Source organism: Haemaphysalis longicornis, unplaced genomic scaffold (assembly GCF_048455015.1).
Source record: "Haemaphysalis longicornis isolate Haplotype H1 unplaced genomic scaffold, Haemaphysalis longicornis Haplotype H1 scaffold_8, whole genome shotgun sequence".
NCBI lineage: Eukaryota > Metazoa > Arthropoda > Arachnida > Ixodida > Ixodidae > Haemaphysalis > Haemaphysalis longicornis.
Window position 1 is genome coordinate 80,819,489 of NW_027526445.1, and position 23,196 is coordinate 80,842,684.

General features: G+C 44.7%; 1 protein-coding gene across 1 annotated transcript in view; it reads right to left on the reverse strand.

Annotated features, from left to right (window-relative positions):
* LOC144148869 (phospholipase A1-like) overlaps window positions 1–23,196 on the reverse strand; it is a 187,584-nt gene that overhangs the window by 76,705 nt on the left and 87,683 nt on the right. Inside the window, exon 5 of the mRNA XM_077680390.1 lies at window positions 16,693–17,004. Within this exon, the coding sequence (XP_077536516.1) occupies window positions 16,693–17,004 (312 nt within the window). The remainder of the gene's footprint in view (window positions 1–16,692; window positions 17,005–23,196) is intronic.

Sequence of the window (23,196 nt, forward strand, 5' to 3'; positions counted from 1 at the left end):
CAGCAGTTTCTGGACTTTTTACATTGTTTGTTAGGTAGTCTGAGATTGTAACTGATGGTCGATTGTAGCATTTTAACGTGCTGATGCATTGCGCGCGATGAGGCGCGCTGTAGTAGAAGGCTCCGGAATAATTTTAACCACCTGGGGATCTATAACGGGCGCTGAAATCTTTCACACACAGAGGTTTTTGCTATTCACCTCCATCAGAAACGTGGCCGCGGCGGCCAGGAATTTCAGCTGCATCCTCGTGCTCAGCAGCACAACACCGTGGCAACTGAGCCACCGGGGCGGATAGTCTGAGATTTTCTGTTTCAAAATTTCAAACTGGTGCCGAATCCTCTAAAAAAACTGGGCGTCGCTTTGAAACAACGAAGCAGCGCTATGCAAATGCATGTGTTCTGGGGTTGGGGCCGTCGCTTTGGGGAGGCTGCGCACTCAGTTTGAGCCGCAGAAAAGTACTGTGGCAAGGGCGCAAAGCGACAAGTGAAACGATGGGGGCAGTGGTTGTCGCTTCGCGCCGTTGCCACAGTGATTTTCTGCGGCTCACACTGAGTGCACAGCTTCCCCAAAGCAATGACCCCAACCCCAGAAGACATGCATTTGCATAGCGCTGCCCTCTTGTTTCAAAGCGACGCCCCGTCGCTTTAGAGTATTTGGCCCCTGCTGTGCCATGTCCGCTTGTGACCTACCACTTTGCACCTAGCTAGCAAAGGCGGCCTTCTTTATCGTCAGTCAAATATTTTCCCCACTTTGAAGCTTCTGTACGCATGCATTGCTGTTTCGAGGCTGCTAAAGAATAAAATGGAAGTGATTTTGTTTGGGCTTTTGGTAGTTTTTTTTTCTGATCGCAATAAGACGTCACATTTGAAGTGTCCAAACTTTTTGTCGATGTCATACATTAACTATAAGGTGCCTGATGGTGCCATGGGAGGACGCGGATATTGAGGCATGTGCAGAAAATGGAGTTATCTATTTAGCATTTACAATTTGCAGCGATTGTTGAATCTTTGTAGAAGCTCGTATTTTCACTCACTAACCCTCTCGGCGGTATATTGAAGAGTACGAGGCGAATGCTCCCACCCTTCATTGCTGGCACGCTTGCTCGCTCCGCGTGCTGTACTGTGTCGGTGTAAGTGACCATGCAGCACGCGTGCGATTACCCCTGGACTGTTCATGCCATCTGTCGAATCTTTCTACCAGCGCATATTTTCACTCGCTAGCTCTCTCGACGGTATATTGAAGAATGCGGAGCGACCACGACCACCTGTCGTGGCTGGGGGCCTTGGTTGCTCTTCGCGCTGTATTCTGTTGGGATGAGTGACCATGCGGCACGTGTGCAATTAGGGGTGCAAGGGTTGTCGTGCAATCCACAACCGGTTTCTAGATTTTTTTTTCTCTTTCCACGGTGCGCCAGGTTGGCCAAGCACGCCATTGCCTCTCCAATAGACCGAAACATGACTAACTCACAGCTTTCGCTAGCTGATTTCTCTGCGTTGGGCGGGCTGCTGAAAGTGCTCCCTCCATCCCTCGATGTTACTTTCGGATGGCCGACTGCCTGGGGACTTTGACTGCGAACGGGAGTGATGTTTCTGGGATTCCAATCCGAATGAGCTGAGCTGGGATTTGCATTCTGACAGTTTCTCATCCAAAGAACGTGCGCAAGTTTCACAGCGTCGGATTCTGATTTTGAAACGTTGGGGTTGTCATGGAAGCGTGCACGGCAAACTGAAAATCCCTGGGAGAAAGGCGATTTCTCACCCACGCTCTTTCCTTTCGATGCGTTACGTTGTGGACGCTATTATGATAAAATAAATCACTATGTTCGTTCCCTCATATTTTGTAAAGCAAGCCGACACTGGGTGTGCGTCAGGCCACAAACACCTTACAGTTGAAGGGTTAAAAATCGGTTAGCAACTGTACAAGAAACTGTGGCACAGAATGAAATATAATGCAAAAATGACTTAAGGACTGCCACTAACATTTCTGTTGCAATCCTTAGCTCTAACTGTGCCCTAGGTGTGCGTGTATATAGTCTGCACGCAGTTGCAGATTGGCATCGGTTTTTGTGGCTCAAACTCTTTCTGTTCATTCGTTTACGTAGCTTTGTTACGAAAAAAACTTTTTTTGCGTGAAATGCGGTGCCACATTTTAACTAAAAAAGACTGGAGCAGTAGTAAGTTATGATCAGTCTGCCGTACTGTTGCCTTTAAAGCTCCCTTCTTCGTTTATGCTGCCTATTTTAAGCAGCCTGATCTGCATATTGAAGATCACTGAATATTTTGTTTTGACGTTTGTGTAAACGTTTTCATTTTCATGCCTTATGGTGTCATGGGGGCAGAAAACTCTTGAACAAAGTGTTCCTAAAGCCATTAGTTTGCGCCCACAGATAGACGGGTTACGCAATTTTTTTTCACTTCTGCTGCTTCACAGCGTGATAAAGGGCTCACATGTTGTTTGGCCGGTGCTTGTGGGTTACTGCTGAATTTGGTGGGTGGTACAGCTTTTGATTTTTAAATAATATCATGTGGGCGCCAACCATCGGGTGATCAGTGCCTTATCACGGTGAGCAGCAGTGAAATGAGTGAAAGTATTTTGCGTGTACATAACGATCCCGCCAGTGCATCAGTCGTCTGCTAGGCTGCTCCCACAAGCATAACAACCCCTTTCTGTTGGTACTCAGGTGGCTGTGTTCATCATCATCATGAATAATGTTCACGCATTCGGAAATCACAGTTATCGCAAGGGAATGAAGACAGTCGACTCATTATGACCGCCGAAGCATTCAATGGCAACCTACACATTGAAAGTATTTATGCCTGTCATTGCTTTCACTCACGACCTTCCTTGTTATTCACCTTGTTTAGTTACTGCATTATATTGTATATATTACCTGCTTTATATGATTTGTGCCGTGAAGGTTTGTTAGTAGAAACTCGAAAGTCTGAAATTTTCATTTTGTTCTTCTGTTCCCTACAAAACAGATTTCTTTCTGTTGTCGTCTGCTAGCAGCTACATTGTGTTAGAAATGCCTGTGTGTATCATGCTAACAGTTGTTTTCTTTCACCTTGAAGCTTTGGAAATTAATGATAACATCGAGAGCACTTGTGGGCAAGTGAACGAGGCTGGTGATGTAAGTGTATTCTTGGTTGTTCCGATGTGTTTCAGATGTTTGAAATGTATCAAAGTACCTATCAAAAATTTTATTCGATGCTATTTTATACCTCTCTGCTTTTGCGAGCATCTAGTGAAGTGGTTGGCGTGGGCAGGGCTTCAAAGTGGGGTGGTGCTAGGAAAATGTACGCTTTTTCTCTAAACTATTTTTTAATAAATTAAAGGGTGGTGTGGGATATTAGGGTGCTTTTATTCTGGTGGCTCATATGATATCACTCCTGCTCATATAACGTCACTTTGATGCGAAATGTAAAATTGTGTTAATACTGCTCGCATATATTCCATTAAGTGCCATACTTGGTTTGAATGGAGGTGGGTGAGGTACCGGACCCTAGTTCTTTTAAATTAAGCAAAGTTGTATTTTGCTTTTACGGTCCCTATACCTTCTAGCTAGGGCTCGCAGTGCTTACTAATAGTTATGCCTGACTAGGTACGTTTTTGTTCTGGTAGTGGATTTGATTCATTCTTGTGACAATCGTGTGCACCACAGTTGAATTCATTTACGGCATCCTTAAAGGCCTGATGACATTAAATAAGTTCCAGATTACGATTTGTGATCATACCCGCCGCGATGGCTCGGTGGCTAAGGCGTTGCGCTGCTCAGCACGAGGTCACGGGCTCGATTCCCAGCCACGGCGGCCACTTTTCTGATGGCGGCTAAAAGCAAAAACGCCCGCGTGTACTTGATTTCGACGCATGTTAAGGATTCCCAGGTGGTCAAAATTATTCCGGGGCCGCCCACTACGGCGCGCCTCATCGTCTGCGTAGCGTCCGTGCAAAACCCTACTATCCATCAATCACCTATTTGTGATCATGCGTCGACAGCAGCCTGCAGGTTTGGAATTCCTTTGCGCATATTGAGCCACTTCTTGTTTGCAGGTACAGCTGGGGCACGGAGTCTACATCAGCCACTCAACGTGGGCCAGCCTGATGTCTATACCAGCGGACAGTACGTATTGTAAACGGCTTACAGTGGCTCTTTGAGGGCCTGAAGTCCTCGCAAAGAGGAGCGTGACGGGCAGCGCGTCAAACAAAGCGGTGTCTAAAGGCAACAAAACCACTTTCCCAGCCCTCTCGCCACTGAAGCTGGCTGGGATGTTATGTAGGTGTATACCATTTTTTTTGGTTAAAAATATCAATGGTCGCTTTGTATCTACGTACACCTGTAGCATGCGTCAACTCTCAACTTAGCACCAATTAAAAATGTAAAAATAACTATTGTTTTGGGCATTGAGCAAAGTCAAGCTGGATTTGTTTCTTGCTTACCAGCACTTAAACGGAAAATATTGCATGTGCATGTTTGACGGGTATTTGAATAATTTTGCTTGTGTCTTGTGCTTACATTGGCTATGTTGGGATGATGATGAATTGTAAACCAGAGTTAAGTAGGAAAAAAAATTACGCAGAATTATGGCGCGTTTGCAAGGCATTACACCGCGCATCTGGCAGAAGATATCTTACTTGATGCACGCAATCGTACCAGCAAAATTTGTTCGTCCTTCATAAACGTTCTTATCTAGCTCCTACTGGAAATAAATATCCAGTGCCTTGACCTTCATAGTATTGAATGCGAGCGGCCGTTGGTTCATTCTCTACGTGGAAGTGTTCGTGCTCTCAACAATGTTTATGCTAAGGGCCAGTGAAACCTTGCCCGAAAATATAGGCCTTCTTTATTTACACAAGTACCGTACTCATGTCTTCGGACCATGACCTGACAAAGATACTGCTATCTATGCAGTTGTACCTCTGGAACCACTGAAATGGGGGGGGGGAGGGCAATTACAGTAAAACACGTGGAACAACTGCCTAAGGTATGTCCATGAAGGAATGGGCATATCAAAATTTATTGCAGGATCTATATGGATTGTTTTGGATTAGGTAACGTTGGATTTCGGCAGGAGTTCGTTTCGTAGCAATGCTGCTGGTTGTTTTGAAGCAAGCTTCGGTGTGGCGCCCAATAGTGACGCATGCACAAACTTGAAGGCTACATTTAGAAAAAAGGTGCGCATTAGAATCATGCAAATGCAGTACGTAGCTGGCGCTCTGTTTTTAGCTTGCCTTTTTTAGCGGCTTTCTGGGCCTACCTGGAGGAGCAAAATTGCCCCACCGTGGAGTGCGTCAAGCGGCAGAAGCTTCTGAGCCGCTATCTGGCTCAGAAGTGCTCGGACGTGCGCCGTTAAGTTGGAAAGGAATACTAATGCCGATGGTGTTTCTTTTAAAAAAGGGCTTTAACATAAACTGTTATGTCGGGGAAGCTTTACGCGTTTTAATGTTTCTTGGTTTCACTTTGTATTGACTGTATTGCTCGTCTTTTTTTAAGTTGCACATAGTGGGGCAGTGTAGTTGACAAAAGGCGATCTTGAGGGATCCGCTTTTTGCCCAAAAACCGCGTACCCCTGAAAGGCAGTTCGCACACCTTTATGGTTAAGACGCTTGTTTGTCTAAATGCAGGGTTCATGGTGCAAAACTGTGCTCGGCAAGTGAAGCCATGGCAGTGCCCAGAAACTGTTGTAAAGAATGGAAAATAAAATTGATAAGTACCGCAAACAACTTTTTTTCGGACTGTGATCAGGCATGTGCAGTCTGCGTAACATCAAACTTTTGTATTGCATGCATGAATGTACCACTTTTTCAGTTGCCTATATTTCCTTTTGGTACAGCTTTCTGAAATCAGTTATTCACTGAAAACAATTTTAAGCTCGTACCAGAAAGGCAAAAAGGCCCTAAAATGCTTATGTTTCTTCGTCATATTTTTATTGAAAGTTTTATGCATATCCTGCATACTTCAGGTACCTAATAGAAAAAAACATCACGGGAAGTAAATTTCTTATGCGAAATAAGTTGAAATTCGAGAAATGACAAGATTTACAACGAATACAAACATGACAGGATTTAACACAGACTAAGAACAGGATTTACTACAGGACAGGATTTACTACAGACTACAGGACAGGACTTGCTACAGACTACAGGACAGGATTTACTACAGACTACAGGACAGGGTTTTCTACACACTACAGAACATCTCATTCCCTCACAGGATTATTGTGTCGTATTTTTCTGTTGCGTTTTTTGACTGGGACTGATAAAATTGTCAACGTATTTGCTCACATCGCTGCAAATTACATAGAAAAGCTATGTTCCTCTGGAGCCCCTGGCATAAAATGCCTTTCTTCCCTAATCCGGTCACCTCTCATGTGCTTTATTCTTCCGTCCCTCTTCTTCTACGATGTAGTCGGAGGAACTTTATTTTTATGCTCCACTGGCTCCGCGAACTATTTGAACAATTCGCTACTTTTAGACTTGTTGAAGTGCCACTAGACGCCGCTTTCTGCATTTTCGCATCATATCGTCATTTTGTCAGGGGCTGCACAGAGACGCGTCCACCGCGTTGTGAGGGGAAGCGACGTTGGCGGAGGCTTTGGGATTCGTGTGGAGGGGGAGCCTAAAACTTCAGGGTCAGAGAGGGGACGAAGAGGTGACTAGCATCACAGAGGAGGAAACTTTGGGAAGGTTTGGGTGTGCAGACGTAGTTATCATACGGATGTGAATTTAGAACAGTGGTGGGAGGAAAAAAGGGGGTGGGATTGAACAGTTTAAAGCAGAGGTGAGGGAGATCGGGGGAGGCAGGCAAATCTATTCTCTTAGGTAGGAGTAAAATAATTGGAATAAAAGGGGGAAGTTGGTTCCTGACAACCGACGCCCCATTTCGAAGCGAGAGCCACTAATCATCATCGTCGTCGTCGTCAAACCTTTGTCTACAATGCGTTTTTTTCAATGTCTTTCGGCAAATATGCAAGGCAAATGCGTACTTATTAAAACAGCGTTTGAAGTAGTACTTATGAAATAATGTAATCGCTTCTTATACCACCAGTGTGCAATTATTCCTGAATATTGTTCACAACTGTCAACATTGCCACCAGATTTAACAGTTGTACAATGTTTTGCCCACTGAAACATTTTCGTAAAGCAATCTTTTACTTTTTGGCCGTGGTGGCTCAATCGAAAGAATAAAAGACAAAGATAAAAACGGGAGCAAATTTTCTGGTTTCCGTAGGCCAAGAAGTCTGTCCTGTTTGAAATTAGTGCTAGAAAATCCGGCCTCATGATTCGGTATAAAGCTAAAAAACACGATGTATTATTGTACCTGCAACCGTTCGCTCCTCTGTGAATTATTTCTTTCTAATACACTGCGCAAATATTCGTTCCAATGTTTCCGGTTCCCACCTCCTCAGTCAACAAACAAAAAAAAATCACGTTTTTTCTGCTGCCAAAGAAAAACATTGAAGCTAGCGGAAAACAGACAGCAGTGAGCGCAGACTAAAACTGATATTCGTCAAAACCTTATAGACCGGTTTATCAATTTTGGGGAGGAAAATAACACATAAAAAGCAGAAATGCGAAAAAATTCCCCCAGTGATACACAAACGGGAAAAGCGTTGTTATAAAAACGGGAAAAGCTAGTAGCCTGAGCCTAGGTGCATTACGTCGGTGTCTTGTGTGAACGCTAGCTGCATTTTTTCTTCGCCCTCCTTTTGATGCTCCAGCGTAATCCTTGTGTTTCTGTCAAATTTCGCAGTGGAAGCCAAGTAGCTAGAATGGACAGGGAAGTGGCGCACTGACGTTTTCCTAATTTATAGTGGTGCTCCCAGTGTCTTATTTAGGTACCAGCTGGTCTGACGAACCTAGCTATTGCCGCATGTCAGCAGACGCCGCCATTTGCAGAGGGCCCACATATATAGCTTGGCTTCTGACTGTAATTAAGAAGTGTTTTTGCCTCTCGCCTCACCTTTTTTGAGAAGCTGAAAGGCAGGTAGGTGCACAAAGAAGTGTGCCCACACAAACCATACAATTCTACTCTTTAGGCAATCCAAACTTGTTTTCAGGTACGGCGGAACCCCATCGTTCTTGCTTCGCGTGTACAGAAACGTTTCTCTATTAGCCCAATTTCCAGCCATTTATTGCTATCATAGCTAGGAAGTTTAAATTCCTCTGCAGGCGACCTGAGATGTGTACGGGTCATGTGTAGTTGACAAAACCCTTTGTCATATTACGCTGACACGTCTTTTCGGAACAATTTTAGGAGAAGATTTCTGCAAATCCCGGCTAACTTATTTGAAGTAGGCGTAATTAGAATACTAGACGCGTTCGGACTTCTCGTGGTTAACGATGACCGCGTACGTTGAGCAGCAAAATGAAGTCAAAGTTCTAAAAATGTAATCACTACACCTGATCGAAATTGATGAATCGGAGCTAACGGTTCAAGATCTTGGCGAAATATCGACGGGTTCTCGCGGCCTTCGGTTGTTCAGTTCCTTGCCACCATCTTAATGTATAAAAGTATTGTATAGATCTGACTATTTTTATCACGTTTGCCCTTTCTGATTTTCCTGCTAACGTGTTTTTTGCGTACGTATGTGAACATTTCTTTCTGGTGGTATACAGGCGCCTCAATAAAAACAAATCTTTTGAATGTACAAATCATATTTTCATTGCACATAGGTGAAAGTCGTGGATTCGGCTTGCAACACTAAATACCTGCTTCGCGGAGCTCCACAGCGATAGCGTAACACGTCGAAGGCGCCCAAAAGTGGGCACAGGCTTCATATCGTAGTGTGAAGAAAGGCATCTTGGAAGCCGGAAGGTGGAAAGTGTCTTTATTCAACATTCTATTTTAAAGGGCTTTCAGTTGATGACTGCATTTGCATAAAATGTTAATTCTCCAACAGAGTATTTTATAAACATACATGCACCCTTTCTTTCGACGTATACCAATTGAAAACTTCAGTATTTCATTTCAAGAAATGACATCAGCAGATGCTGGTGCATCACACCTACTATAAAGAATCATTTTATGGCGCTCATTCAGTCATTGATTTTCCGTTTGCGACTAATTGTCCTAATATCAATACACATGGCTCAGGGCCTAACACAAAAACTTGGCCGGCCAGTGAGCTCACTGATTTCCCTCTTAGGCAAGATGAAAATATAGTCGATCGATTGATCAACGAGGCGTGTGGCGCCAAGTGGGTTGTCCGGCCACAAACGCAACATAATGGCGATGAGGCTAACAATCGTGCAACATTAGGTAACCTGCGAAGATAACACTACGACTTCTGCAGGAACCACCCACCCACAACAACAACAACGAACATTTATTAAAAGGGATGGCTCAAGGCCACATGGGGAAGAGGAGGGAGGGGAGATGAAGACCTCAATAGTGTCCCAACAAGGAGGAGTCCAGAACGAACCGCCAAAGCGCGGATAAAGTCTGTTTGATGCGGCCCTTCGGATGGATCCAGTCCTCGTAAGCGAGTACCCAGGCAGGCCGATGTGTCTCACGTGGCCCTACGAGGCCTATGCAGTCCCATACAAGGTGATGGATGGTCGGCTTCAGTGACTGCCCACATGCGTAGCAGACGTACGAAGGGTGTCGCTTTCTCTACAGGCTTCATACTAAGGGAACGACTTGCTTTTATATACAGTGAATGGTGGTTCGCGTGTTAACACTGTGCCCAACATTTTGTGAGTTAAAGTTATTTGGTCTCAAGATATACGCACGTCGGAAAGGTTTGAACGCGTCTGATCAGTCGTCCACAAAACCTTCACTGCACCTCTGTAACCACTTTGCAAACAACGTTAGCAGTATGTATTGGTAATTGCCGAACGCGCAAAATTCAGCGCAGAATTCTAAAGAGGGCGAACCCATACAGGCATACGTGGCGGATATGCAACTACCAGAAACGTGCTATTGTGAATGCCTTCTCCACGAACAGTACCTGCCCGCTTTGTAAGTGACAAGAATGCAAAAAATATGAATGAAAAGTCGTAAGTGGAAGCGGAACTGCAGAACTTTCAGAGCTCCGGACGGAACGTCCAGCCAGTGCGGTAGAAATTGTGAGGGTAACGAAAACACCGACTATCGTCATGCCTGCATATTCGAGTTCGTTGTTTTATGTGCCTACGTAATATGCTCATCCAAGAAATCTGCAATGCAAACCTTAGAAAAGACACGCAAGGTGTATTACTTAGTATTCGAACAGCTGACAATACGTTTCCATGAGAGATGTTACATTTTCTACACAAGGAAAGCCAATAGTGGTAACACGAAGCACTCAAAGCGTGCCTTTGCTACCGGAAGAGTGCACAGAAGCTGGTGTGCTAAATATTTAAGGAAGCCTTTGCCAAACGCCTTTTCCCTGGCCTGCACATGGAGGGGACAACCCTCCGGCCGAGCATATAAACGGGACCGCTCATCACACTGCCCGGAGCAGTAAAGGTCCACGCGAGGAAGACGCACAAAAGACGTTTGCTTCTTCTGCACGTTGTTAAGCAGCATGGAAGACCACTTTTCTGTAACAGGTTGGCAACAAGCCATTTAGCTAGACTGAGCAAACATTAAGAGTTGCACACAAGTAAATATGAAGTAACAAGAATCAGAGAAACAGCCAGCGTGTGTCGAGGCACTGCTCCCGCAATATATTCGCGTGTTATTGTGAGGAGCTGGGAACAGCACAAGGGGTGAAGGCACAGCCTAATTTTAGGCGTGATGAGCAGCACAGGTTTGTGAATACAGAGCCTGTGCCTTTTGTGAGCAAACGATTCAGTCCTTTAAAAATTGTAGGGCTGACGAAATGGCTTGTACTTTCCCCTTCCACGAGTAGAAAACAGGTGACACCTGCAGTGCCTCATACAGGACCGATGGTTCTATTAATCTTCACGGCGATTATAAAATTACTGTACATTTAGGATTAGACATATTGAACTATCCTCTTCTCAGAGCAAAAGAATTGTATTCAGTCCAAAAAAATTGCAAGACGTTCTAGAAAGTGGAGCTGCACCGAGTATTGAAACAGTTAGAGTGGGATGAGATTCCGACAAGTTGTCTCCTTGATTACCCATAATGGGTTGTATTCAGTCAATTTTCGCCCCTGATGCATTTTATCGTGCAAGCAATCGTCAAAATAACTTCGATTATCATTCTAAAAGAGAAAAAGAGGTACCTTTCTACATTCCAAAAAATAGGAACGGAACAAAAACGAATCTTCTTCCGCTAACCAAAGTTCATGATGCAGCACGTATTACAAACACGGGGATACAGAAACCACAGCATGGATTCTTCGAAGATAAGCGGCAGTGTTCGGGCAATATCTTAAGCCCGAAAGAGCTTAAAAAGTTCACTAAAAGTGATGCGATAATGCGTCACCACGATCGACAGACAAATATCAGTTAAGGTCACTTTGGGTGCTAGTGATATATTATCAGAACTCGTCCCTAGTCATTTCTGTGTGCTGTGTGCCCTTAACATTCTTTCGGTACATGAAGTTGTCTGGCCGTGCAGTGAACAGTGTAAATCTGCCTTCCAGCAAGCAAAAGTCTTCTCCGGTGACCCACTCCCTGCTACCACATTCCAGTTTCACTATCCCGGTGCAGCTATTGTGTGATGGTAAGGGTATGTAATTGATGCGTTGTTGTCACACGTGGATGCCATGAGTGAATGTCATTCTGTTGTGTATGCAAGTCGTGCACTGTATAAGGCAGCTACTTGTTACAGCCATTTATGCAGGCGAGTGTTTGCCTAGGCTTTCGGAATGGATTTTGTTGCCATGCGTATTGCGTCACTTTCATCCTTGCAGTGGAGCGAAGACATTTTTGTGCAATGTAGCAGTTGAAGACAGGCATCATATTTTTCGCCACCGTGAGTTGTCAAAGCCTTGCCATACCTCTGCGTCCATATTCGTACACGTTATATTAAAGTTTTCTTCAGGGAACACAGATTCCAACTGCTTTTCAGTTATACTACTTCCTGGTCGTGGTTATGGGCCTTCGGAAAAAACCTGTGACGAAGAAACCTTATCTGTGCACGTTGGGGACGTCGCATATATGACTGGACGTAGACATGTGCGACTGAATAAGCTCGAATTTGTAATGAGTAGTCGGCCGGATCGCACTTTTGGCGACAAACTAGAACAACTAGAATAGATTGGCCTAGTTGGTATTCCATCATTTCTGCATTTGAGTAGAAAAATAGACAGCGATTGCAAAAGTACACAAGTAACTACACGTGTACTTTACAGCCTCTCAAACGGTCCCAATCATTTCTGGAACTTCATCAGGGGCATCTAGTTATTTTGAGAACCAAGGACTAGGTGACGATTTACATCTGGTGGCTTCCATTGAACGTGACATGAACCGCAAGTGAGCACTTGTCGGTCTTGTCAGTCACAATGCATTTATTAGCCTTTCGACTGGATTTATAGGCTTGGCCGACAAAACCTTGTTTCTGAACGTGTTCATGTAATTTTTTGTGCCTTTCAAAGGTAGTATGCTCCTCGTTGTGATTGGTGAGCCTTCGAACTGGTGATATGTGTTTCAAATAAAGCCAACATAGGTTGAAGAGAGCATAAGCGTTATTCAGGATTTCTGATCTCCATTCGCGTTTTTAAAAAAGCGTTTATGCGTTTTAGATTACCGGTAGAAATTTACATCTGCGGGAATAGCAGAAAACAAGAGCAGTAAAAGCACGCGTCTTGTTCGAATGGTGCCTTACATCGACGTAGCAAATCGGGATCAATGAAACTATTGTTGCCAGGAGTAGTAAGAGAACGAATTCAGTTTGCCGTGCCAAATTTCTCTTCATCCACCTCAAACAACCTGTACTACCAAAGCTCTAGCACTGCTGCTTCTCCTAAAATATCTCTGTAACTGACTCGATGCGATCAAGCCGTCGATTCAAGCAAAGGTATTTGCCAAAGAGGTTACGCAAGTTTGGGGCAGGAGCTCACAAACAGTAGGACACACATCTCCGTAGTGGGTGATGGCGTCCAAATGCAAAATGTCAGTTTTCTGGGATGTTGGATTTCTTTTGCTAATAATTGGTCATAGAGAAGCAGTGACTTTGAATATCCTCATTTATAACTACATGTGGTTTGATTCAGCGGAATCGTCAAAACAAGCAAATTATTGCTGCGCTGCATGAGGAAGAAACGCCCACTCCATCTTAGGTAAATGGACAGAACAATTTACCCGCGGCAGACTACCACGGATCATTCTCTTCCACGTGCAGCTGTGCCCTCCAAGCATCAGCGGATGTACCTCCTTTAACAAAGGCAGGCAGAGAATCGATTCGAAATATCCTCAAGTTGTATTATGTTTGAAATATTAGCCCGATGCTTGTTGTATTGTGTGTATTGTGCCACTAAACGTGCCGTAATCCACTCTCGCCCCCCTCTCTGACATATTTCTCAGGGCAAATACATAAAGCTCGGCAGGGCACACGGCTCTCCTTTAAACCAATGTCAACTGCTCAGTAAGTTGTTTCAGTTCTTCAACGAAATTTCTTTCTTCCACATGATTCCAGTCATGTGAGCAGCACGACAAACATTTAATAAGAATATCAGAAATTTAGAGGTTTTCCAAATTGGTAATACTTTTTGTGGACTTTTTGTGGACTTTTTGTTCCAGTAAAGGTTGTCATACTCCCTGCAAAATCCCAGCCCTGCGATCGTCCGTGTATTTTGAGAAGGTCTCAAAGACCTAGCTTTCCCCCACCAATATCGATTAGAAAGATTCATAAGCTTTTCCAACTTCATTTCCCATTGACCATAAATACGCGTGTTCCTACTGCAGGGTCAATCAGCATATCTTGCTCCTGAAATCTGCCCATTCGAAGTTAGTTCAGAGGTGTGAAGTCGTCTTTCGAATATTCCCCAGTCAATACATATGTGGATAAAATGTATGCACGTTTTAACTACCAATATTGTGCATCTAGCCAGGGCTTTTTCCCCCACCACGGTTTATAACCTCTGTAGTACAGGAAATTTTGAGGGGAACCATGTTAGGTGCTAATTTAGAAAGTGCTGTGGAGGGTAGAATCCTGAAAGTTGGCATTGGGCCATGCATGCAGAAGGTTTGTTGTCAGCTGAAGAACATAGGAGATATTCTGCGTGTGAACATCATGTTTTCAGATCATTACCACATTTTATGGTTCGGTAAGCAATTTAACGATAAAAAAAGCAGAACATGAATAGATTAGGCAGCACTGTCAGCCAATTTGTCAATCGTAAACGGTGTCGTCTAGGAACTTCCTCTCGCATGCGGTACGGTACGTGCTGAATTGGCAAGAACATAGGGAAATGAGGGGATTATGGAGCACTACTACAGCTCACTGAACTACTTTACGCAAAATATGGCAAGGTTAAGACTGTTTGCACACCAAATCTCAAGAAAACCATATAACTACACTGCAGACATCATAAAAAACGGAAGGGGAACTGAAAAAAAAAGTAAAACGCAACATAACAAATTGGCGTCGTATCGGCTCACTCCTCTGGAAATGACGAAAGACGGTAGCTTTTCCCTCCCAGCCGCGTATATCCCCCATTCCTCCACCCTCCCTCATATCTCACTCTTCTCGTTTCGTTTCAGAACTCCCACCATAAACACAGATGTTTGCTCAAGTCATATGATTCTTTTCGCACTTCACTGTTCCCATCATATACTGCAACCTTTTGTTACTTTGAACATTGAACTCATTACCTAACCTGCGCCGTTAGCGTTTTTTTGCAATTTGAGGTAAAATCATTTTTATCTAGGCGTATTTTTTATCTGGTATTACCAAAGTAGAACAGCGACCATTTTGAAATAAGAGAAGAACTTAATTGTCATTTTTAGATCGATTTTTTTCTTATATACACGTCAAATTTACATTTTGCTGAACAATGTTAAAACTGGAGGAGTGCAACCGTAATGATTGCTTTAAAAACCCCTTTCTCGTTCTGGTGCGAAATACATTCAGACCTGTTGCCGGCCGCTTCAAGTAAGGAACAGACAAGCACGGAGACAGACCCAACGAAATATTCGCGTTAATGGCTTACGAAAGACCGTCGTCTTTATAGCGCTAGGTGTGCTGTTAGTGATGTGTTCCAGCAAGCGTTCACAACCGAAGGGTATGAGGGCCTGTTATCTTCAGGCTAGGTGGGTCACTAAGAAACAAACAAAATGCGCAGCCTATTTTCACACACTGTTGGTTCTATTTCCGGTGGTATTTTTTTATGTGTTTTGGTGTTTCGGTTAAAGGGCTACTGAACCGCCATTGGCAACTATTAAATGTGAATTGTTAGTCTGTGCTGTTGCTCTGCCTGTTGTTTGCTCCCGTTCGGTAATTTTTTTTCGGGCGGTTGAAAATATGCGGTCTAATACCCCAGTGACACGGCAAATATAATGTGATTCTAATTGAACTCCGTTCATTCAAAAAGGCGCTTTTTAGCTGCCACACAAGAAAATGTAAAGAGATTCAATCAAAATGACATCACAGACCTAATGAGTTCGGAAAATTCATGCGACTGCGTTTTGCCCGCAAATGCATCATCTCGACTCGAGGGACTCGATGGAAATTACCACCCAACACAGTATAATAAAGCGTAAGTAGTATTGTTATATATTTCGATGCGTATAATTGTTAGTCCTTTATTTACACCTATGAAAGCAGCCGAATAGAGTTATAAAAATAAAACTGCTATTCTTGGTGCCAAGCCGGGCTCGGCTGGTGTGGTGGGCGCATGCAGCCATGTTTGTTGATATGCTTCATGCTAATGTCACGGCAGTGCTTAACTGTGTTGAATAAGTTGCTTCAACTGTGCTTAAAAAGCATTCACAAGTGCTGTAAAGGTGTTTAAGCTCTTTTCGCCCAGTTTTTGAAAATATGAAAGTGCCTACTAAGTTTTTTATTTTAAGCATATTTTTAACCATTGCAGCTGCCATCATTTGCAAATTACATAAATTTTGGCCGTGTAGCAGCACGTCAAGAAAACCCCATGAAGTCCAAAAAATGACGTTCGAGGGGAATAACAATCACTTTGTGCTTTGGCTGGGGTGTAACAAGGACCTAGCCAAAAACCCACTTTGTGTATACTCGTTTTTTGGCCATCTACATTAGCTTCTTGAATCAGGGTACCGTCCTACGTTTGAATTCTGGTATTTATTGTGCCTCACAAATATATCCTAGTTCGATCACTCCGTGAATAAAGAAGTAAAGGTGAATATAGGATTTTGCATATTCTTTTTATACATTACATCCAGTGTTAACAAACATGTGTACTCTACAACATTCGAATCCTAGATAGACCTGTGCTATTGGCTATTGTAGCTTTCTGGTCACCACTACACCTCTAATTCTCCACTGATTAAGGCAGTTTTAATTATATAAAGTAGAAATCCCTAAAAACACCGAAAAATTAGGTGTTGTACAAACTGCTCTTGATTTACAGATTGGGGATGTCAAGTACTGTCAGGGTGTATTATCGTGTACTTCGTGCTTTCTTGAACACGGGTTTAGTTTCAAATACACTTCACATATGTTGCAAATACTAGGTTTTTATGAACTCCGGTTGATTTTCGCATTGAAGATGTGAAGTACTGTCAGAGTGCGATTTAGTACTTTGTGCTATCTGGAACACGGGTTTTGTTTCAAATACGCTCAGTTATTAACAAGTCTATGTTGCAAAGAATATAACCACTTACATTTTCAAGAAAGGCTCTAACAAGAGGCAGCAGCCACGGTGTTGTAATATTTCCTGTGAAGCCATGGGTTATGACCACCAACCGCTTGTTCCAATCCTCTCCCATAGATGCCAGTGTCCAGGTAGACAAATTAAAAGTTGTGTTAAACAATTCTTCTTTTGCACCGGATGCATTGGTAAAATATGTAAATAGAGTTCCAACGTCTTCAGGCGACACCGGGCCACCATATGGCAGGCTCATACTTTCATTTGCGTAAAAGCAGCCCACAGTTTCGTAGCAAGTCTTGTTTGGTTTGTTAAAGTTATTATAAATCTACAAGAAGAAAGCAAGCTTTTTACACTTGTGGACGTTTTAAAACAGCGGATATTGAAGAATTAGAAGAGAAGGAAAGAAGCAAAAAAAGAAAAGTTCAATGTTTACGAAACTTAGAAGGATATCTGCTTATTTGGGCTTTTCGGTGTGCAGATAACCAATTCTACCATTCCCAATTTAAACGTGGTTTTATATAAAATACCACCTTTTCATGAGAAAAACTCTTTAGCAGCGATTCACGACAATGACAGACAGTTCGCACCCTGTATTTTTGGGTGCAGCTGGACACTGCCAAAACTAACACTTATAGATTGCCCTTCCTCTAGCGCGTCTGTGTGAAGACGCTTTTTATTTTATTGGCGGGTACTTTACTCTCTTGGAGAAGAAGCAGCTCAATATATCACAAAAGTTTTTATTGCTCGCAGTAAAACCATATATAATATTACTGTAAACAGTGGCGGACACAAACAAAAACTGCATGCTGAGGTTGTTTTTGCATCTTATATTGTGTCGCAAATATATATCGAACCCTATGATTTCACGGACGTCACGCCCGAAAATTAGAAAATAAGCAGTTGCATTTATTATTGCATGCTCAAAGAAAAAAGGTGGTAATGGCTTGTGCACAATTTGAAAAAAAAATTGAACCCAGTATGAAATAGTGCTTCTGGAACTATCGGCATCCTCGTCTCCTGCCGCCATTGCCTGGTTGGCTTCACACGAGTACTTCTGCTTGGAGTCAGCAGGTCAGGGCGGTTTCGTCCTACCGTTATATGCGGAAAGGCAGTTTTTGTCCCAGCAAGAGTCTTCTGATAATTTTTTCTCCCCGCACCAACACAAAATAATCCACAATTAAGTAGTGGTAGTCTTCTTGCAAAGCTGCAATGTCTCGGATAACTGGTGTCTTTCACGCGAGCAAAGCCTCCAAAAATAAAAAGGTTTCGACTTCATTTTAAGTGTTTTCATTGACCTTTCTGAATAATGCCTCGAGTAATGTTTTGGCAGAAGTTCGTCTTGTCCGCCAAAACACCCTTAAAGGCATCTGAAGCGATATTTAACATGTCTTTCCCGTCTGGGCACCACCGCCTAACCGGTCGAGCTGACATCCTAACGCGTGAGGAGTGAAAATGAGCGAAAAGTCTAACCAATAAACAACAATAACGACGACCTTAACCTACGTATATGGAAGCGGGGATACGCATCTTGCAAACTCACTGACCGTATCAAATAATGAGACACGGGAATGTGCTCTCTAGGTGCTGTAATCCGCAGCTCAAGCGTCCGCTAGTCAGCTTTCATTGTGCCGCAATCAGTTTACGACATTGAAGCCTTGCAATGCAGCATTTCATATGCCAAAAGTACTCAATTTGTTAGAATACAGAGTGAAGAAACCTAGGTGGCGGATAGTCACTTCCTCGCCTTTTCCTTGTGCTCAGTGCCTACGCTACGTGTCACCTCTTTTATGTCATTAAACAAGGCAAGTGTAAAGGGTGGCTTTACGTATATTAAACGCTGTCATTACGCACGGGTGGTAAGTAAACTTGGTGACAGAGAAGCGCAAAAATATATAGTCAAACTGGGTTACCAATGGAGAGTTGGATTTGTTAGATAAAGCTCATGACGATCGTTAATTCAATTGAATTTCTTAAGACTTTCTAGGCCTTGGATAGAGCAGCAGACAATTATTCGACGTCAAATCCACTTAGCATGCAGTTAGGACCACATAGCAGAGCTATCCTTTTTTTTTCAGGCGACGATTGAGGCGCTGGCGTTTCCATCGTTTGATTAGGCTCCTTCTTGTTTCCCATAAGTGGAGAATATGTGCATCTACACAGGGGGCCCTCGTGGTAAGGTGAGTATTGCCTGTAACGCCATTCATGACTTCGCGATTAAGGGCGGTCCACTCCTTCGCGTGAGGGGCTGGGTGCCTGCACCATTATGTCGGGCTTGCTCCCTTTGCGACATTTCGGCCAGTTTGTTAGCTTGGCTGTACCTAGCGTGGAAGCGTATAAATTGCTAACTATTGTGGTGTCAAGGACGGAGTGGTCGCTTTCCAGAGTTTCCCCCGCGTGATACCACATAGCCTTGACGTTCCCTGTGCTAATCGTGAGATCCGGGGACGTGTCTTTGAAAACACTGTTACCCGAACGCGTGGGAGCATGCGGGTCTGATAGCAGAATCCAATTTTCCTCTTGGAGGATGGAGTGCAAGGTCCTCCCTCTTTTGTTTGTTGAGCTGTAGCCCCATAAAGAGAGTGCCGCGTTAAAATTTCCCATCATAACAAGTGGATGAGAGGTTGCAATGCGCTTTGCTTGTTTTATGACAAGAGAACGATTACTTTCTTGGCCTCGGGGGCGACAATACATGTTTAACACGTGTAAGCTCTGTGCCACTTTACTTGGTATGATTTTAGTGAGTATTCCTATCTGCTCCGATTGCTGGAGTGGGTGCTGTATGGCTGTAAGTCGTTTGCTCATTAGCGTGGAGATAGAACTCGTGGGTCCATCTTCATTGGTGATGAAGCCAGGAAGTTTTGCAGAGGAGTTTGTTTCCTGAAGAGTAATCATATCGGGTGAATCCTCAGTTTTGGTAATGTACTGAGCTAGTGAACTTGACTTGTTCTTGTAGCCCCTACAGTTTCATTGCAATATGGTAAGCTTTGATTCCTGCTGAGAAGTGCTCCTATTCTTGGGAAGGGCCATCTTGAGAGGTGGCGCGTCGTCTTTTCAGGGCTGATTCCCTGCTGTAGGGCTTGAGATCTCGGCGAGAGTGACCAGCGGTGACTGCCTGCCCCTGTCCTTCTAATTTATCTAATAGTTGATGATTTCTTTTAACATGGCCATAATTTGCTTTACGGTTTCGGCGATTTGGGTATTCTCTGGTTCCAGCAGGAATTTTGTCAAATTGGCGGGTTGGAAGGTAAAGTTGAAAGGGTATTTCTGCGGGCTCTGGTGTGGCATGTTCAATTTTTTTGCGTTTTTTTTGGCGTATGGTTTATTCCTTGCCTGATTTCTGCCTTGAGTGCAAGCAGCTCATAATGTAGTTGTCGATTTTCCTCCCGTTGTTGTTTAATCTCGACAAGATGCTGCGCGTTAAGACGTTTAAGTTGCACCAGCTCGTCACGTTTGGGTGTATTGGAAGGAGAAGGAGGGGTCTGAGCACGTGGAGAGAGCATCTAAGCACAGCTCACCTGCACTGCCCCGGCGTCTTCAGCAGATCTTCGCTTGGCGGAAGGTGTTCCCCCTTTGGACCTGGACCTGGATGGGGTCTTTCTTCTCCCCCTGACGGGTCCTCTGGATTTGGAGTGGGATGTTGACTCCCGGCTTCCGCGGTGACCCTTGGCTACCTCGGGTTGCTTTTTCCTCCCACTGGCTAGTGGAAGAAAGCGTTTCGGGCACTCCCTGCTAGCCGTGACGTGTTCCCCACCGCCGAGGGCACTCTTAGGCTGGCAGTGGTGCGGAACGTCCTTTTGTCTCAGCAGGCCACAGCGCTTGCAGTGGGCGTCTGTGCCAGCGTTAGGCTTGGGGCAAACATCGGCTGTGTGACCTGTTGTGTGGCACAAGTGGCAGAAGGCGTGGGTACGCTTGTACAGGAGCACCTAGCCTCAGTTCTTCCGCTGTACACAAAAAAGGAAATTTCTTCCCAGTAAATGTGATCAGTATTGTGCCCGTCTAGCACAGTCTTCTGCACGTGAGAGGCTCACAAACAGCGCCAGAGAGAACCGCCATTATTTGGTCTGCTGTGGCGTCAAGAGAGATGTTGTTCACCCAAGAGATGTTGTTCACGTCAAGAGAGATGTTCACCCGACAAGTCCTTTGCAGGACTTGTCGGGTGAAATTCCGTAGGTGTTAAGGGAAAAATTGTATCTTCAACCTTCAGGTGTTAAATTTTATTTACCCCATTCGCAGCCACTATGTAAAGGGTTTTCAACCTCATAAGTTCTGATTTGGGATCCGCTTCTCGCCACGTGAGCTTTGCTTCGTGTATAATGCAGAAGGCAAGCGTGTAAGGGCTTATTTTACGCAGTGCTAGGCCAGTTCTTGGGCGAATGCGTTGACCACGTCGGGTGACATCTATCCATGGTTCAGTGTTGTTGTTGTCTTCTTTATAGCAGTACCGCTGTTTGAGGACTGCTGGTCCATGTCGTCTGCTTCGTCCGGCAATGGTATTTGGTTTGGAACGACGAAGAACGAAGCCTCTGGGGCTACCTCATCCGGTGACGTGACATCCATATGCGACGCTGAGACCCCCCGGCGGCCTTAGCGGTAGAAGTGCGCGTGCACCACCGCCTCGAAGCTTCAGATGGCCGTAAAATGGCGTAAATATGACTTACGGCCTAACGTATGATATTGGCGCTATCCAGATGACTTGAAGCGCACGATAGTTACATGTTTAAGTGATACTGAGGGACATATCACAAGTATTCCCAAGTTTTCTGTACAGCCCTTGAGAACTGGCTAGCTGTCCTCTTCTTCTTTCCGACAGTTAGCAGACATGAGGGTTTGCGACGGGCAGTTGTCAGATGCATGATCGTCCTGAGCACAATTTGCCCACGTAAGTCGGCCACAGCAGAAGTTGGTACTATGGCCAAACCACTGGAATTTAAAACACCTGCGCGGATTGGGGATTTATGTCATGACGGGACAATGAATGAAACCTGTATTTACTGAATAAGGAGCTGTGGAATGGTCCGAAGTCAATATTACATGTTTTGTTGGGATTTCTATTGTTATCTCGACGAATCAGGATACGCCTCAATGCTGTTTTGCCTTGGTGTTTAGGGCCTTCCAACAGATCGGTTTCAGTTTCATTCATCATATCTGACTCAGAAATCACACCGAGGAGCTATTAGGGCTGCCGTGGGGTGTGACCCTGATGTCCAGATCTACGATGCGAGTTTGAGTCAAAAGATTTGTAGCTTGTTGCTCTGGCATTGCGTTGCGCCTTTACACTCGGCCGCACTGCAAGCGTGCCGACCCCCCACAAACTGTTTGAGCGGGCTTCTGGCTCCGGCTTGAGGGTCAACCCACGACGAGCTGAAAACGTAATTGCACGTCTCCTGTCCCTAATTGTATCCTAAGGCTTTGTTCCAGTCTTTTTTTATGCTTTGTGTAAGAACTTCACTTTCGTCAATTGAGGAGAAAGTCAGGATGGCGTCTGGAATGATAATTTCCTCTACCCCCCTGAATGCGCGTCATGATGTCCTTGCATTCATATTGCATTATGTCGGCACTGTCACTCTGGTTACCCTGGTTACCAATAATAGCCGCTGAAACATACTTGGCTGTGTCAAGTGCATTTTCGGTTTTTATGTGATCATCGTTGTCCATCTGGTCTCTTCACGCTGCTCCCTTCCTAACTTGAGCTAGCATCTCCTCGTGCTCAGCATCATTGGAGAGAGCAGAACTGATGGCCGGTTCCCGACCGGAGGCCTCAGAAATGCTGGTAATCGAATTGCTGAGAGTATCCATCGGAACCGTCGCCTCGCGTTTTTGTAGCGGCAAAAGTGCTGCGTGCGGTTACTAGAGTGGCACGTCATGGGGGAGCGAACGTGGCCTTCCGCCAGCATCTGGGAGTAGCTGTAGCGCTCCTTTGAACTTCCAAGCATCACGCTCACTTGGGGTGAGTTTCCGGGCCACGTGATGCCCGCAAAATAGTAATAGCTTCGTTTAGTAGAATCGATGGCGCTGAGCGTCAATTTATCTGGCGGACTCTCTGCCGTGCCTTTGGAAGCCTATTGAGAAAACGCAGAATGGTCATCACGACTGTTCCAATAGGCCCTGTCGTTAGCTGTGTACAGGCGCCGGGCCGTTCCGAAAGGACCGAGCTCAGCGGACACGCTAACTTCTCCGATCCTGCGGGGGTCCAAAGGGGCTCACTGTCCCGGGGCAACTGCGTCTGCACAGGAGAAAGCGTGAACTGGCTACGGGCTCGCTAAAAACAAAACGTTTGGGAAGCTGGACTCCATTTTCGATGATACTTGGACCCATTCCGCTGGTAGCATCTTCATCTATCAGTGAAATGTTACTCGATTCGGGCTTCGGGTCTGCGTTCTCAGACAAGGGCTCAGCCTAGGCTGGCTTGTGAGACTCCTGAGCCGGCTGTGTTTCTCCCTGCTGCTGTCCTACAGCCGGACGGACGAAGGCTTGGGGGCTCACCTCTGGCGGCTGCACCGCCAAGCCTGCAGCTAGA